A 16,308-nucleotide genomic window follows, 5' to 3' on the forward strand; every position below is an offset into this window, starting at 1 on the left:
TATCATTCCCGTAAGGAGCCAGGTGCCTCAAGGAAACGGTTGATTCTCTGCCATCTCTTGAACGGATTCTGGCGTATTGAGGACCAGCATTGACTAGATCCACAACTTCTACTGCAGGTGAATACTTGCTGGCATGGTTGAACTTCTTCAGCAATACAGGTCCTGGTGCTGAGAGCCACATGGGTAAGGATTGGCTATAAAAGGATTTCCTCATGTGGTAGAACATCCTCTCATGTGGAGTAGCGTTTGTGGCAGTACAAAGCAAACTGCGTATGGAGTGCAGCGCCTCTTTTAACACTTTTTCCCATTGACTAACATGCAAACTGTGAGTTTTCAAAGCAAGGTTCACTGTCTTCCATATGATGCCGTTATACCTCTTAGCCTGTCCGTTTCCTCTGGGGTTGTAGGGCGTTGTACGACTGGATGCGATTCCACAGGCGTTAAGAAATTGTTGAACCTCTTGAGACAGGAAAGAGGTTCCTCTATCGGAGTGAACATAAGAAGGCATTCCAAAAAGATAAAAGAGACTTTGTAAGTGTTTGATTACTGTTGATGAAGCCATGTCAGCACAAGGAAAAGCGAACGAGAATCGAGAAAATTAATCCACAACAGTTAGTATGTACTTGTTTCTTGTTGAAGATGGCAAAGGGCCCTTGAAGTCAATATAAAGTCTTTCAAAAGGTGCTGTTGCTTTGATTAATTGCTCTTGAAACTTACAGAATCTCGGTTTCAACTCTGCACACACCGTACAAGATGAAGTCACCTTCCTAATATCGTCAAGTGAAAATGGGAGATTTTTTTTTCTAACCCAGTGATGAGTCTCGTGACACCCGGATGACACAGTGAATTGTGAATGTCTTTGAGACTAAGGCTTCCTGTAACAGAACAAACACGAGAGAGAGTATCGGCAGTTGAGTTCTCTACACCCGGTCTGTAAACTATATTGTATTTGTAACACGAAAGTTCCATGCGCCATCTTTGGATTTTTTCATTTTTTATTTTTCCAGAGGCCTTGTTGTCAAACATGTAAGCGACCGACTTTTGGTCTGTGATTAACTGAAAAACCCTTCCTACGAGATAATACCTCCAGTGCTTTAATGACTCCACAATTTATTGCTTGAGCTTCTTTTTCTACTATGGGATGTTTCCGTTCGGTTGGTGTCAAACTTTTGGAGAAAAAGGCAACGGGTCTTCCCCCCTGGGATAGAGTCGCGCTCAGGTCGTGGTCAGAGGCATCTGTTTCCACAGTGAACTGTTCTTCATCATCGATTGGTGACTTGACTGCTTCTGATATATCTGCTTTCAGTTTGTGAAAGGATTGGATGGATTCTGGTGATAGAGGAAGGCTTTGATTATTACTGAAAGCTTGTATTTTCTCCGAAAACTTAGGAATGAGATTTGCGTAGTGAGTAAACATTCCCATGCCTTGTCGAAGAGCTGCTATGTCCTTTGGTACTGGGAGTTCCATAAGTGGTCGGAGACGTTCAGGATCAGGTTTGATGGAACGATAAGATATCAGGTACCCAAGTAAGTTTATTGACTTCTGGCGAAACTTACTTTTTTCATTGTTGATCGTCAAATTATACTTGTGGGAAACCGCTAGGAAGGCTTCAAGGTTCCGATCATGTTCTTCTTCACTGTCTCCCCCAATAGTAATGTCATCTAAATAAGCCTTGGTTTTTACTAGTTTTTCCTGTGATATGATTCCGTTAATGACTCTTTGGAAAGCAGGCACTCCGTTAGTTACTCCGAACGGGATTCGTTTGAATTGGAATAATCGACCATCTGCCTCAAAGGCGGTGTATGGTTTCTCACCTTCCACAATTGGTATTTGATGATACGCTGAGCTCAGATCTATGGTGCTATAAAATTTGTACTTAGCCACCTCGTTGACAATTGTTTCAATTTTCGGCAAAGGATATCCGTCTAGCTCAGTGAATCTATTGATAGTTTGGGAGTAATCAATAACCATCCTCTTCTTCTTGGATTCTCCCTTAACAACCAGAACTTCTGCTCTCCAAGGTGATTGACTCTCTTCTATGATACCCTCTTGTTGCATTCTATTAACTTTTTTATGAACTCACTATCTTCAGGTGAAAACTGTCTCGACTTAATTGCGATAGGTTTACAGTTGGGAGTTAAATTCGTGAACAACTGAATCGGTTCAATTCCAGCTTGAGCGAGGCCACATATCTTGAGAGGAGCACTGTTTCCACCAAATGTCATTTTAAGACTTGAGTGATTTCGTAAGATATTGTGGCCAATTATAACGTCAGCACACAGATTTTTCATGACATACAGTTTTACGTTCTCATAAACGTGACCTGAAAGTTCTAACTTTGCCAGACAGACCTCATTTATTTCAGAATTAAGTTATGTGGATGCCATAGCTACACTAAGTTTTCCAGGACGACATGGCAAGATGTGATGTTGAACAAACTGTTTGCTGACAAAACTCTCAGAACTTCCTGTATCAATCAAAGCATCAGCCAGAGTGGAGTTTACCTTTACTCACTGATACTGTAGCTTTAGATAAGACCGGAGGGGATGAAGCACAAACACTTTTTGAATTATTATTTGACAGTGCACAAATACTAGCGGAATTTCCCCCCAAGGGTTTAGGTCTATCTACATTCTCTTTCTTTGATCTACAGACGCGGCTGAAATGGCCAATTTTATTGCAATTATAGCATTTGAAGTTTTTTGCAGGACAAACATGACGCTTATGTCTGTTTTCTCCACAGAAATAACACTTCTGAGACGGTACTGCAGCTGAAAACAAAGTATTGTCCCCCAAATTTGCTTCGTTAGGTGATTGGCTTGAGTTCGCACTATTGCTCTCTGCGCGATTTGACTGCGTGATTTGAGTGGTGGCATTTAATCTACTGTTTAAGTACGACTCTGCTTGAACTTGAGCTACTTCGATACTCCTTGCTTGGTCAAAAGCCTCTTCAAGCGACAGTGTTGATTTCTCTAACAATCTTTGTCGTATATAATTTGATCGAAGCCCAGTGATAAAAGCATCTCTGATATTTTCACTGCGATTCTGTTCCGCCGTAACTGATTGAAAGTTACATTCTTTACTAGTGATTTTCAGTGCTTGGAAAAATTCATCTAATGATTCCTCAGCCCTCTGCATTCGCATGGCAAGTCGATGCCGGGCATAAATTTCATTCTTAGGTTTTACATATAATTTTTTCAAAATTCCAATTGCTTCTTGATATTTTTTGCATTCTGATATGAAGCCGTAAACAAACGTTTGGTCCAACAAAGTTTACGAGAAAATTGAGTTTCATCTTGTCATTTGGTGCAGGCGTCAAGGAATCAATGAAATTGCCAAATGTTCTGTACCAGTGTATCCATTCTTCTTGTGCATTGTTTGTATTAGGGTCAATATTAAGTTTCCCGGGTTTCAGAAGTTTATCCATAGTCTTCAGTTCGTTGTTGAGATAGTTGATTTAATTGTAATGATAAATACCTCAGATTAATAAGGTTTTAATTAGGGGTGTGCGAATAGTGATTTTCAACCTCGAGCCGAGCCGAGCCGAGCTTTTTAAAAAATGTTCGAGCTCGAGCTTTTTCGAGCCGAGCTTTTCCTAGCGTAACCTTATCTTAATTATTAAACTTTTTTTCTTAAAAACGTGCATAATAATAATAATGTTCAGTCAATTTTTAAATAAACACAATGTTATTTTAATATGTTTAAAAACATTGAGAATTGTCAAGACATCAAATAGTAGATAATCACGATAAGAACTGAACTGAACTAAATGAAGATGCAAGAAATAAAAGGATATCGATTGAAGGCCTGAAGAGATATGCAGTGCAGACTGAGACAATCAGATTGTCTTTCATAACAGAACAGCAACGCGACCTTGAATGACGACAAAACAACTAGCAAGTCGATTACATATGTATATTGTAACTACTATGAATATTTAATTCTATTTTGTATAAATAAATACAAAATAAATTTAAAAACACATGATTATTCTTGTTGTTTTCCATGCACAAAATATTTTTGTTTTATGAATCCTATTAATTAAAAAAGAACATGGTTGGTTTGGATCCAAAAAGGTGGAGAGACAAGTTTTACTTATATATTAAAAAATATATAATTGACATATAGAGGAAATAGACCAAAGCACTAGAATTAATAGAATAACACACAAAGTAAACAAGAAATGAAATGCAGAACACGATGATTTAACACTGTCACTCAATTTTGTTATCTAGAAGGGTCGGCGAACTAATCAATAAATAGCCAAAACCAGTTTCCTCCCCTTCACACAGTCTCACCGCCCCCCCTTCCCCCCCAATCCGGGTGGCCCAACACTTTGTCCTTGAAACACCCTTGCGTCTGAAACAATAAACCCTTACACCCTCGTTGCTGTTTTGACAACAGGTTTATGAATGCGATCACTATTTTTCATTTCCAGAATTAACTATCAATTATTATTATTTGCAAGATACAAATAGGAAACTACACACATTATGGTATTCAATGACCCATGTACTATCAAAAATTAATAACTCATTACTTATTTTGATAATAAAAAGCACTCATTACAGCACGCGCCACTTATTGATATATATATATATATATATATATATATATATATAATACTCAAAGTAACTGTTACTTTATACAAAATAAAATAGGTACAAAATTGTGTGGCCAGTCAAACTTTATAAACAAACATTTTATTCTATAAAATACAGATGGTAAATAGGGGTTGGTTTAAAGGAAATAAAATACAAAACATATTAATTAATTATTTTGATAAACATTAGAAAGGTTATGGGATTGATTGAACTAAAATAACCGCAGGGAAACTTATAAGTAGAAAAGTCGTCAACCACTATCTGTTTAATCAGTACATTGTTAGAGAGAGAGAGAGAAAGAGAGATAGCAGATAGGGACGTTTGATAATAAGGAATCTGAAAAAGTAAACAAACAAGGAACAACGACACGACGATACTCGTTTACAGCTTATTGTCTCGCCCACTACATTTGCACACGTGACCACTTTTTGTTTCTTCCTTATCTTTCATCCGTCCCAAAATAGAATTCCTGAAATAGTTTGTTGGTATAATCTCCCCTCCCACACAAGGCGCAGTGCTCAGTGCGCACTGTAGGTTGCCACGGCAACCGTGTGTCGTCATAGCTACTTAGCCAATCACGCACTCGCACTGCGTTGTATATTACGATACGAATAGTTGTGTTAGAAAGACAACGCGATAGGTGGTAGTTTCCTCAAAATTACGATCGATAATCATTGCGTCTTGACTGAGAGCTGAGGTTCGTGCTTATCAAGACACAATTATGAAACGGAGGAGAGTAAATTTAAATGAAAGTTAGTTCCTTATTTATTAATTTAATTTTTATTTGCTAGTTCAATAAGTATTCGGCTCGAACATTTCAAGCTTTTTGAAAATCACGAGCCGAGCCGAATAGCGTCCTATTCGGCTCGAAAAAGCTCGATGTTCGAATACTCGCACACCCCTAGTTTTAATCAACTAAAACTGTACTACAACAAGTATCCTAACATTTTGTGTTTTGACTGAATGTAAACAAAGATTAAATCATATGTTTTACAATACAATAGTTTTGAACAAATTAAACAAGGAACAGAAGGAAGGCAAAATATTATCACAGGTATAAAAACGTTTATGAAACACAAATTAGTAGGACAGGTAAATACGGGACTAGTATTTACTAGACTAGTAATTACTAGACTAGTATCTTTATGAAACAGGGCCCAGCTGAGGTATTTTTAACATTATGTAAATGGAAAGTTCCCTTTGGAAAGCAATTACGACCTTATAGGGTCAATTTATGAAGTAATGGATAGTTTGGCGCAAGGTTTCTCGTTATGACGAACATTTGAAGTATATGGTTTATGGGGGTGTGACTTGTAGAATTTTAGAAATTGTAAAATTTTAAAATGTGAATTTTTGGAATTTTCTCGGTGGTTTGGACCCAAGACCTACAATCGTACCAAATTTCTACCTCCTCTGGAAGTGTATCGTTCGTGAGTCAGTTACATACTATGGGAGTGTATAGTATTTAGACATGCGGCTGTATATTTGATTAGATTTAGGAGGAGCATTTGGCTTGGTTTTGGGGGGGGGGGCATGCGCCATTGCTCTTGGGGGGGCTCGGCGCCCCTGCTAGTGTTTTTGGTTTAGCCGGCTATTTGTGTATGACATATGCAATCGCACAAATCTCTTTCTCCTTGGATGAACACAATTTATTGCTGTTTTCCATTATTATTTAATAGTGTAATGCTAATAATGTGTCATCTTAAAACTTATTTACTTATTAGTATCAACTTCTGATGGTTCGGATTTAGTTTTGAAAAGGTTACAGTGTTGAGGAGACCAAACGTAAGGCTGAACATCATAACTCAAAATCCAGTATTTTCTAAGTCATATTACTCTATCTTACCCAAGGGCAAGGCGATGATGTTGGGGAGTGGACGGCTGAGATAAAACATGAAGTGGTACTGTGAGGCAGTGATGACTATAAACCATCTGGCCAGCTCCGGTCCAAACATATGTTGAACAGTAAGTCTAAACTTTCGCAGACTCATTATCACACAAGTGCCCAATACTGCTCTAACTGCAACAATTGTAAGAAATTTATCATTGAACAGGCAACATTATTACTCATATAATGTTAAACTAATAAAAAAACTGTAAAGTGTAATAACTTTGAAAATTGTGTTTTAGCGAATTTCCCTATAAAGTAGCTATTACCGTAGGTCTCATGGTAAGACCTAGGCCCGGGACCGATTTAGTGTTTCATTTTGATGTCCCCGAGGCCAAAAAAAACTATTCGTTAAAATTTTTACAAATGTATGTATATATATCTATATATAGATTTGTGTGTGTGTCCGTCCGGACAACTTTTCTAGCTTGAGTCATTTTTGTACGATTTTGATGAAATTTGGTTTGGAGTGTAAGGCGGGATAAACTTGAATAAGTTTGCGAACCAGCATGATCGGACCATGGGAACGTTGTTTAGCGGGTTTTATGGGGTAAAAATGGGTTTTTCTCAATTTTTGCCCTTGAACCAAAAAATGTATCAACTTTTCTTCACACCTTTTTAAAGAGCTTAAAAAAACAAATAATTTAGCATATCAAAATGTTTTTGTATGGTTATTGGTTACAGAGAAAATTTAAAAAATTGTTCAATTAAAATTCCCATGCTATTCTTATGGAGAATGTTGTAAAATGTTGTAGTCGTTGGCTTGTTTATGGATATATTTTGATTAAACTTAATCAAAAACACACTTTAATAGTTTACCTGTAGCAGCAAACCTAGGTACTTTTTAAACATAATGTTATCTATATATTAATGGTTGCCATTTAATTTAAAAGTATCTATCTATCTATATATTAATAGGCAAGCATGTTTCTTTAAAACCTTTTTTCTCATCTCGTGTGCATCACAGAGAAAATCTACGCATACTGTTAGAAATATATTTTCCTGTAGATATGCAGAATCCCTTTAAAATTAAAATAGGCTCAAATATAAGCACAAAAAATGAATTTGAAATGTAATAACAATTAACATGGGCTTTATGGGTTACCATGCTGGTGACGAAATAACAACGAAATATAAACAGAAAATCAAAACAAATGTAAGAAATTACAATCATATGTTTTATTTACAGTGAGGGGTGAAAATAGAGAAGCCTGTACCTTTGACTTACAACTAGACATTCCATCCCCATGTTGAAGTTGTCGCCAGTTTTTAAATTAAATTCGTCGTAGTTGATGTGAGCCACCAACAGATTGTGATGATCTGTAAATGCTAATCCATATCAGATTCGCCTATTGGGTCTGACGATGATTGGGTCCAATCGAAATCGATCACCACTTACCATCTTTTTTGTATATTTACCTTGAGAGTAACAGTATAAGTGTAAATATATGTTTTAAGTGTTATAAGACGTTTCTTTTATTTACTTTCCGTAACTAATACAACCCAGCAAACTAACAACATGTTTGATTAATACAAAGTTTTCATACCCAAATATTGTGTTGTAAACTTGTTGAGGCCAAGAGAACTGATAACGGAATAAATAGGTAAAGAAAGAACTGATATTGCCATAGGTCCAATAAATGTGCGAGGAACAACGCCTGGGAATTCATGATGGTCATACTGAAACAATCATTAACCAAATAATTTTTTTTTGTAAATTACTCTAGACAACAAAGCTATAAATAGTACTATACACAATTCAATCATTTCTGTACCGGTATCTGACAAGAAGAATCTTTGTTCTTTGAAGTGTCAAAAATAAATAAGAAAATCACTTTACTTTTTTTACTATTTAAAGGGATGAATCTAATAGGATCAGTTCAAAATGAACAGAAACAAGCAAAACTACATTTCTTGAAACCATCACACTCTAGTGTAACCATTGGGTTTCGTGTTCTTTTTTTCATTGTTAATATAAATAATAAAAAAATTACTTTTCGTAATATTTATGATCCAAAATGTACACCTTTTATGCAGCCATATAATTGACAAAAGCCTGTATGTTTGTATAAGGGGGGTAATAGCACTCATGTATATTTTTACAGCAACAAAGAAAAGTACTGTAGAATAATTACCAATTCCCACCATCTTTAGCTTTGTAGGCCAATTTAAAATGGAACAAACACATTTGAACAGTTGTGAATCAGTAAGCCCTGGAATGTCTAATTCGTACCAAAGAAAACCTTTGTAATCTTGCACTAAACACATGCAAACACTGACAAAATTCATCAATGTTAGTCAAGGTCTGGTTGTTAGACAATACATTTGATAGTTTGCAGGATGTCTTAAAAGTATTATTAGCTGTATATGTAATTGGCTGTGTTATTCATATCAGTAAAATTATTAAACATGATCTATTGTATGTTATATATCAAATATTGTCTATTGTCTGATGTTCTTGGAAAGAAACAATTCTATTTCTTATAAGATAAAACACTCACAAAATTTTCACAGCTTAATGGGAAATTGTGGTGTTGGGTTGCTTTTTTTGTCTTAGGCCCGATTTCACCAAACACTTAAACCGCCGTTAAACCATGCTCTAACTGCAGTTAACTCTTAACTGACGAAATCAGATTTCACCACCCGCCGTTAGAGCTAGTTTAGACTAAACCGTCATTAGATAATTAACTGCCCAATTTTGACCGGTTAACTTCTTTAATCCTTAGTTAATTAAATATCAGCTGGCTTTAAGTTTAAAGTTTATATGGAAATGCGAAATGGTAGAAGAGAATACGGTACGAATTAGCTTTTGAAAGTAAGTGATGGCAATGAAGAGTAGCCTATGTTGTTCGCCGAACTAGGTGGATGAGAGAAAGGGTTAATGATTTTAATAACAAAGATGAAATTAATTTTATTATTAGATATGAACTATCAAAACGTTTAGCATTTAGGAAATGAATACAAGGCTATCCCACATAGTGCATTTAGGTTATCCCACAAGGTTTTTAGTTAAGGCGTATATCTGTGATCAGCGACCGCATTGAACTGATTGGCGATCAAGAGCCGTACTATTTTATCTCGGCTAAAAAGAGTGTCCCGGCTCTTCTACCAATATTATCAACTTTATTATTTTATTGTTCAAAAAATAGGCTCCCTTTTCCTTCTCCCGGCTTTGGGTAACCCTAACCCAACGTTCAAACAATTGTTTTGCGTTCGGTCAGACGTAAGTAAAGCAAAATCTAAACCTAAATTGTCATTATTCTGCTAGTATTTTATAGAAAATAATTATTTTGGTGTTATCTTTATTGTGTCTCGTTCTTGTAATTCTTTTGTCTCCAGTTTTTTTTTTTCACTACTTCAAATGTACCAAACCGGTTAGTGAACAAACAGAATATTGAACATCCCTGTAAAAAGTTGGATTTTGAGTCTTGACTCGACCGCAAAACTCAACCAATTTGTTCCTCGAATATGTTTGATCAACATTGCTTTGCCTTTATTTGGTTAATTGTTAATTGTTTTGGTATTTATTCTTCCTTTCTGTTGTTATTTTGCTCAGAATCTATTGTATTCCTGTAAGCTTGCTATCTCCAGTTTTGTTTTCACTACCTCATAAACACTGATTTATTTTCTAGGTTATGTTTACTTGCTCCCGTAACAGCCCGGTATTATGACAGTTCACTGCCACTGCCACCTGGATTTTACTCTAAACTCTCGTTTATAAAACCAGTGTTAGTTTTGTCGCGTTTTCGTTGGTGAAACCAGATTTCCTTAACTGTGGTTTAAATCATCGGTTAGTTTTAACCGAAGCGGTATCTAACCGAATTTGGTGAAATCGGGCCTTAGTTGAGTAGGCTATATTAACCATTTTAGGAGTAAGCCTTCTTGTTCAAAATATCAAGAATATAATGTACGGAGAAACCTTCTAGCCACTTCTATTAATTACTACATACATTTCAAAAATTTAACAGACAACATAGGACTACTTTGAACAGAAAACAGAAAAAAACCAAAAAGTCCAATTGTTTTTTGCCACATTATGCAGTAAGCAGATGGTTTCCGGTCTCTCGGTAGAGAAAATAGTTATTTGTGTAACTAGTGGGCAAAGTGGCACTTTGCTGCACACGAGAGCAATGTTTACGCAGGAGCCGCAGGCGAGTGCAGAATGACCTCGAGTGCAGCAAAGGCCTTTTGCACTCGTGTTACACATTATATTTTTCCTACAGTCACTATAAAGCATATAAATAATTAGTCTTTCAAACACTATACAACACGTTTTTAGGTTCAGCTGGCAACACAAATGGTGCTCTAGAGAAAGTAGTACCCGCGGTCCGTATCACTCCGCTATTTTTCCTCGGCAAGAAATGTGTTCCGCGTTTTGAGAATATAGTTCCGTATGTTTTTGTAATTTGAAAGGGTTTCCACGCCTAAAAAAATGCTTTAAAGGTATTTTCTTGTTTATTAAGATCGTAGGAATGTTTTAAAAACGTTTAAAAGAAAAGTCCAGAAAGTTCAGAAATACCGAAACTATAAACACAAAATGACAGGTTAAATCGTAGTTATAATAGTCAATCAGCTGCTCATAGAAAAAAGATTGTATTATCTTTAAGTGTTGCCAACCTATTTCCAAGCGTACACGGATTACGTGCATAATAGAACCACACTGTTTTGTGTTGTTTCGTTGGAATCCTGATGTGCAGCAAAGTATAAACCATACGACAAAGTATAAACCCTACGGCAAAGTATAAATATGCAGCAATTAGCAGCTTTCTGTACTATAAACAGTACAAGGAAGCCAACTTTGTCGGGTGACTGTAGGAAAAAGTCATTGTTTACAAAAAGCCTTTGTACACAAATTTTAAAATCATCTGAGACTTGATAAATTTACTAAGTACTCTTACAGTGCAAAGAGGCTTGGTTATAACTTTTGTTCAGTAGGTTCTCAACAAAGATACCATAAAGCCAAAAATATTAATAACAATCCAGACTGCATTTAACAATAAAAATTGGAAAAGCGTAATATACTAATTACCTATAGTAGAATCCTACAACAAATCTTTTACTTGTACAAAAAATCACTTACTTCCGAAAGATTGAATTTGTGATAAAGAATATCATGCATTGCTTGCAAATTGAAACTCTCCTCTACTTTGGTAAAAGGGCAGTAAACTAAATGTACTGCTGCTACAATAAAAAGTAACTGCTCCATCCCAACCTGAAAATATTAAGATCTTTATTATCACATTGTAATTTTTTGCTACATTTGACAAGCAGAGGTCACAAAAAAAACTTTCTTTCAGTTTTGTACGTGTCACTTTAAATACTTTACCTGCAAAATCTAATTTTTTTCAATTTGGCTTTCTCTGAGTCAAAGCCTTACAATCTGAAATTGAGTACCTATCATAGATAGTTCCATAAACCAATTTATGTCTATCCTAACCTATAAACAATCCAGTAAGAACAAACATGAAGAAAGATATGTTGTTATTAAGAATTTTTCTTTTAATTCGTCTTTGTGTATTGGATTCTTTGTATTCTTGGGAAGATAGAGAGACATTAAGTAAATTCCCTAGTATGAACTGTATGATGATGGCAATTAACTTTAATCAACAGTCAATGCATTATGACATTAATAGTTTAGAAAGGATTTCGTATGGAAAACACAAACGAATTTGGAAACTAATTCATAAAAGTAAATACAGAAATGTTAATTACACATTTGCAATACTAATTACTTTAATACTCCTTTGTGGGGATGTTGAATCAAATCCCGGACCATGGCAAGAACCTAATTCTGGTTGTTCAACAGTTAGAGGGGCAAGATCTGACATTCCAAGCACGTCCACCGGTTTATATCAGACAACCATGGGCAGAGACGAAAGATACATGAGACCTTGTTTTAAGTGGCAAGGTGACGACAGCAGTTTTTTGAGTGAGTCACGGTGCCCTGATGAAGATGTGCTTTTATCAGAAGTGCATGTGACACCAGAATTTACAGATGCTACGTCAGAAATTTCACAATTATCTGCCGAACCTTCTCCTTTGTCTCTGTTTGACACAGATAGATACGATTTTTGTCCCAATTGTAAAAAGAAATATACTAAAAGAGCCTTTAAAATTCATAGTAAAAATTGTAAAGGCAATGTTAGATCTGAAGATTATTTACCAAATACTGACAATCCATACTATGATAATAATGCACTTAAAATTAAAAAGAATAAGAGAAGCTGTTTCATCAACATACCCATTCCACCTAAAACACCTTGTCCTCTGAAAAATTCTGAAACATTGTATCAACCAAAGCTTTTACAGTTGGATAACTTGAATGAATGTAAAATTTTAGTAGAATCTTTCAACATAAGTAATTCTATAGAAGAACATCAAATTACCTCAGATTGGAAGTCTCGTTGGGAAAAAATCATACATATTAATAGATTACAATACGACCTACCATGTGGCTCTATAGGTGACGGATTTGTGAAAATGTTAGGGGAAGAAATTTTACTTTTAGCTAATGGTCAAGAATGTTCCGAGCGATTCATATGTTTCATTGCTGTTATATTACAAAAAGAAAAGATGGTGAGACAGGCGAAAGATATTAGAAAATTTATTGAAAGAAGACTTGATAAGTGTACTAATAGATGTTATGACGAATTAATAGATGAAGCGATTCGATGTAATAGGTCCCTAAAATCAAAGGGTAAAGCCGAATACAATGATAATGAAGAGTTCATTAAAACTAAATTCAATAGATTAGTTCAAAGAGGAAAAATAAAAGAAGCATCTCGGATTATTAGTCAAGATAATAAAGGAGGCATATTAAGTCCTGATACTATAATAGATGGTGATAGACGCACAGTATTTGATGTATTGAAAGAAAAACATCCAAATGGCACAATGCCTGATCCGGAATTGCTAAAACTACCCAGCCATGTAAAAGAAATGCCTAGATTGGAGTCAGTTGAGATTACAGCTGAACATGTAGAAAAAGTTGCAAGAAAATTGCATGAGAGTGGTGGGCCTGGCGGGAGTACTTCTGAACAATGGACAGATTTTTTACTAAGGCATGGTAGAAAAAGTGCTTTTTTAAGAGCGTCAATTGCTGAATTAGCAATGAAGATAAATGAAGAAATCATACCTTGGTCAAAAATACAAGCACTTATGGCTAATCGTTTGGTTGCAATCGACAAATGCCCTGGTGTTAGACCGGTCGGTATCGGAGAAGTGCTCCGCCGTATCTTAGCAAAATGCATAATTTTTGCAGCTGGTGATGAAGTTATTGACATATGTGGCACTGATCAACTCTGTGTAGGATTAAAAGCAGGAATAGAAGGCGCAATACTTTTTATGAGAGACCAATATGAAGAAAAATGTCAAACTGAAGAAGACAGCTGTATGATAATGGTTGATGCTGACAATGCCTTCAACAAGATAAACAGAGTACATGCGTTATGGCACGCATGAATTAGATGGCCAAGGGCTGCACGTTTTATTTTCTACACATACCAGAGTGAGGCGGCACTAATTATGCCAGGAAGTAAAAAACTACTGTATAGCAGGGAAGGCGTTATAGAATTACACTAAATGATATTCAAAATACAAAAGAACCATTTTATTTAATTCTTAAACACATCAATGTAAACAGAATATTTACCAACAAACTTAATAATAATAAATCAGCTGATGACTTAATCACTTACAGATTTAACTATCTAACACTTTTCCCCCCCTTCTTTTTAGGCAGATTCTACAGCTCCCATTCTTTGTCTCATCTGGTCGGCATGCTTTCTTTTTATAACACCTCCGGGTCATTCCATTTCAAATCATCCAATAAAAAAATAAAATGTCACCCATGACCTCAGATTTGGCTGAAATTTTTTTTATTTGTTCATTTGACCATTTTAATAAGATACACCAAGTTTTAAAAAATTATCTTAAATAGTTTTTGAGTTATGAATTTTTGAAATTTTGCTAAATACACTTATAACGGCGCTTCCGAGGCGAAAAGGTTCGGTGACGTTCTTATATAAAAAAATCCATAACTTCTACAATATTTAACATAAAGCAATAGTTTTTTCACCAAAATGTTCAAAAAAATCAGAGGATTATAGAAAAAATACATTTGGCTAGTTATTTCTTCACATTTATATGTAATGCATTGCTAAATTTAAATTTTGAGTTATTTTTTAATTTACAAACAAAAAATCTTTAAAAGCGATTATTGACCAAAGGCATAGCAGTAACCAAAGCAATTTTTTTTTTAAATTAACCCTAAAGATATAAACTAAAGTAATCTGGAATAAAATTAATGGTTTTTTACCAGCTAATATTTTTTTTATTCATATAAGTTACAATATGGGTTATGGCAAAGAAATCCTATGAAATCGATAACTTGACTTTGCTATCCAAGTTTAAAACCTATAATATTCATCCAATTGCAAACAACATATTTTAATTAAATTACAATGACTTGTCAATAGTCAATACTTAAAATGTATGCACTAACCCTTAGATATTAATTGTGAAAACATGTGTTTTTAACTGTTACCGGTACCGTATACTAGGCTGTACAGAAAATTAAAGCTGCAGTAAATGATGGGCTATACCAATTGTACTTACAAAGAAATGTATTTATTATTTATACAAGGGCTTATTGGATTAGAACATTTTTGTGATAATCATAAAGGCCTTTAACAGTAGAGGAGTTACCTTAGTTTTGGATATGGGTGCGTGTGAGCCTCAACATTTTCTTACAATGCAAGTCAGCAGCTTGAACTTCCTTTTCAGGAAAATAATACATCCTCCTTGAGCCTTTAGTTGTAGGTGGATTGACACTTGAAATTATGTTGCATAGGCCAGTAAAATGATTTTGCTGGTCCGTGGGGATGTAGAAATTTAACTTTAATATAGGTACTCAATGTCTTTTTTTTCTCATGACTAATCCGAAACACCAATTGTCATCATAAATGCACAATGTAGTCAACCAAGCTATTGTCCTGTTAGATTTCAGCAAAAACAATTCCTATGTAATCTTACTAATATAAATGTGAAAGTTTGTGTCTGTGTTTGTTTGTTTGTGTGTTTGAAGTTCAATCACGCATAAACCACTGGACGGATTGGGCTGAAATTTGGCATGATGATAGCTTACATTCCCGATTAACATATAGGCATATTCTTACCTCAAAAATCCTTTCGGGCTCCGCTCCAGTTTGGTTGAGCGAAGAATATGCCTATATGTTAATCGGGAATGTAAGCTATCATCATGCCAAATTTCAGCCCAATCCGTCCAGTGGTTTATGCGTGATTGAATTTCAAACACACAAACAAACAAACAAAGACACAAACTTTCACATTTATATTAGTAAGATTACATAGGAATTGTTTTTGCTGAAATCTAACAGGACAATAGCTTGGTTGACTACATTGAGCATTTATGATGACAATTGGTGTTTCGGATTAGTCATGAGAAAAAAAAGACATTGAGTGTGATATTAAAGTTAAATTTCTACATACGGACCAGCAAAATTGTTTTACTTGCCTATGCAACATAATTTCAAGTGTCAATCCACCTACAACTAAAGGCTCAAGGAGGATGTATTATTTTCCTGAAAAGGAAGTTCAAGCTGCTGACTTGCATTGTAAGAAAATGTTGAGGCTCACACGCACCCATATCCAAAACTAAGGTAACTCCTCTACTGTTAAAGGCCTTTATGATTATCACAAAAATGTTCTAATCCAATAAGCCCTTGTATAAATAATAAATACATTTCTTTGTAAGTACATAATTGGTATAGCCTATCATTTACTGCAGCTTTAAT

The 16,308-nt window shown here is 35.2% G+C and overlaps 1 protein-coding gene across 4 annotated transcripts in view; it reads right to left on the reverse strand.

The window, feature by feature from the left end:
• The window catches only part of LOC128983058 (uncharacterized), a 118,654-nt gene that overhangs the window by 50,726 nt on the left and 51,620 nt on the right, over positions 1 to 16,308 (reverse strand). For all 4 annotated transcript variants that reach the window (XM_054402211.1, XM_054402219.1, XM_054402202.1 and 1 more), the window contains exons 2-4: positions 11,574 to 11,705; positions 8,041 to 8,173; positions 6,452 to 6,625 (exon numbers count right to left, since the gene is read on the reverse strand). In XM_054402211.1, coding sequence (XP_054258186.1) covers positions 6,452 to 6,625; positions 8,041 to 8,173; positions 11,574 to 11,705 — 439 coding nt within the window. The remainder of the gene's footprint in view (positions 1 to 6,451; positions 6,626 to 8,040; positions 8,174 to 11,573; positions 11,706 to 16,308) is intronic.

The sequence above is a fragment of the Macrosteles quadrilineatus genome, unplaced genomic scaffold, assembly GCF_028750875.1.
Source record: "Macrosteles quadrilineatus isolate MER2022 unplaced genomic scaffold, UCM_ALF_1.0 Scaffold_1__1_contigs__length_201487025, whole genome shotgun sequence".
Classification (NCBI taxonomy): Eukaryota; Metazoa; Arthropoda; class Insecta; order Hemiptera; family Cicadellidae; genus Macrosteles; species Macrosteles quadrilineatus.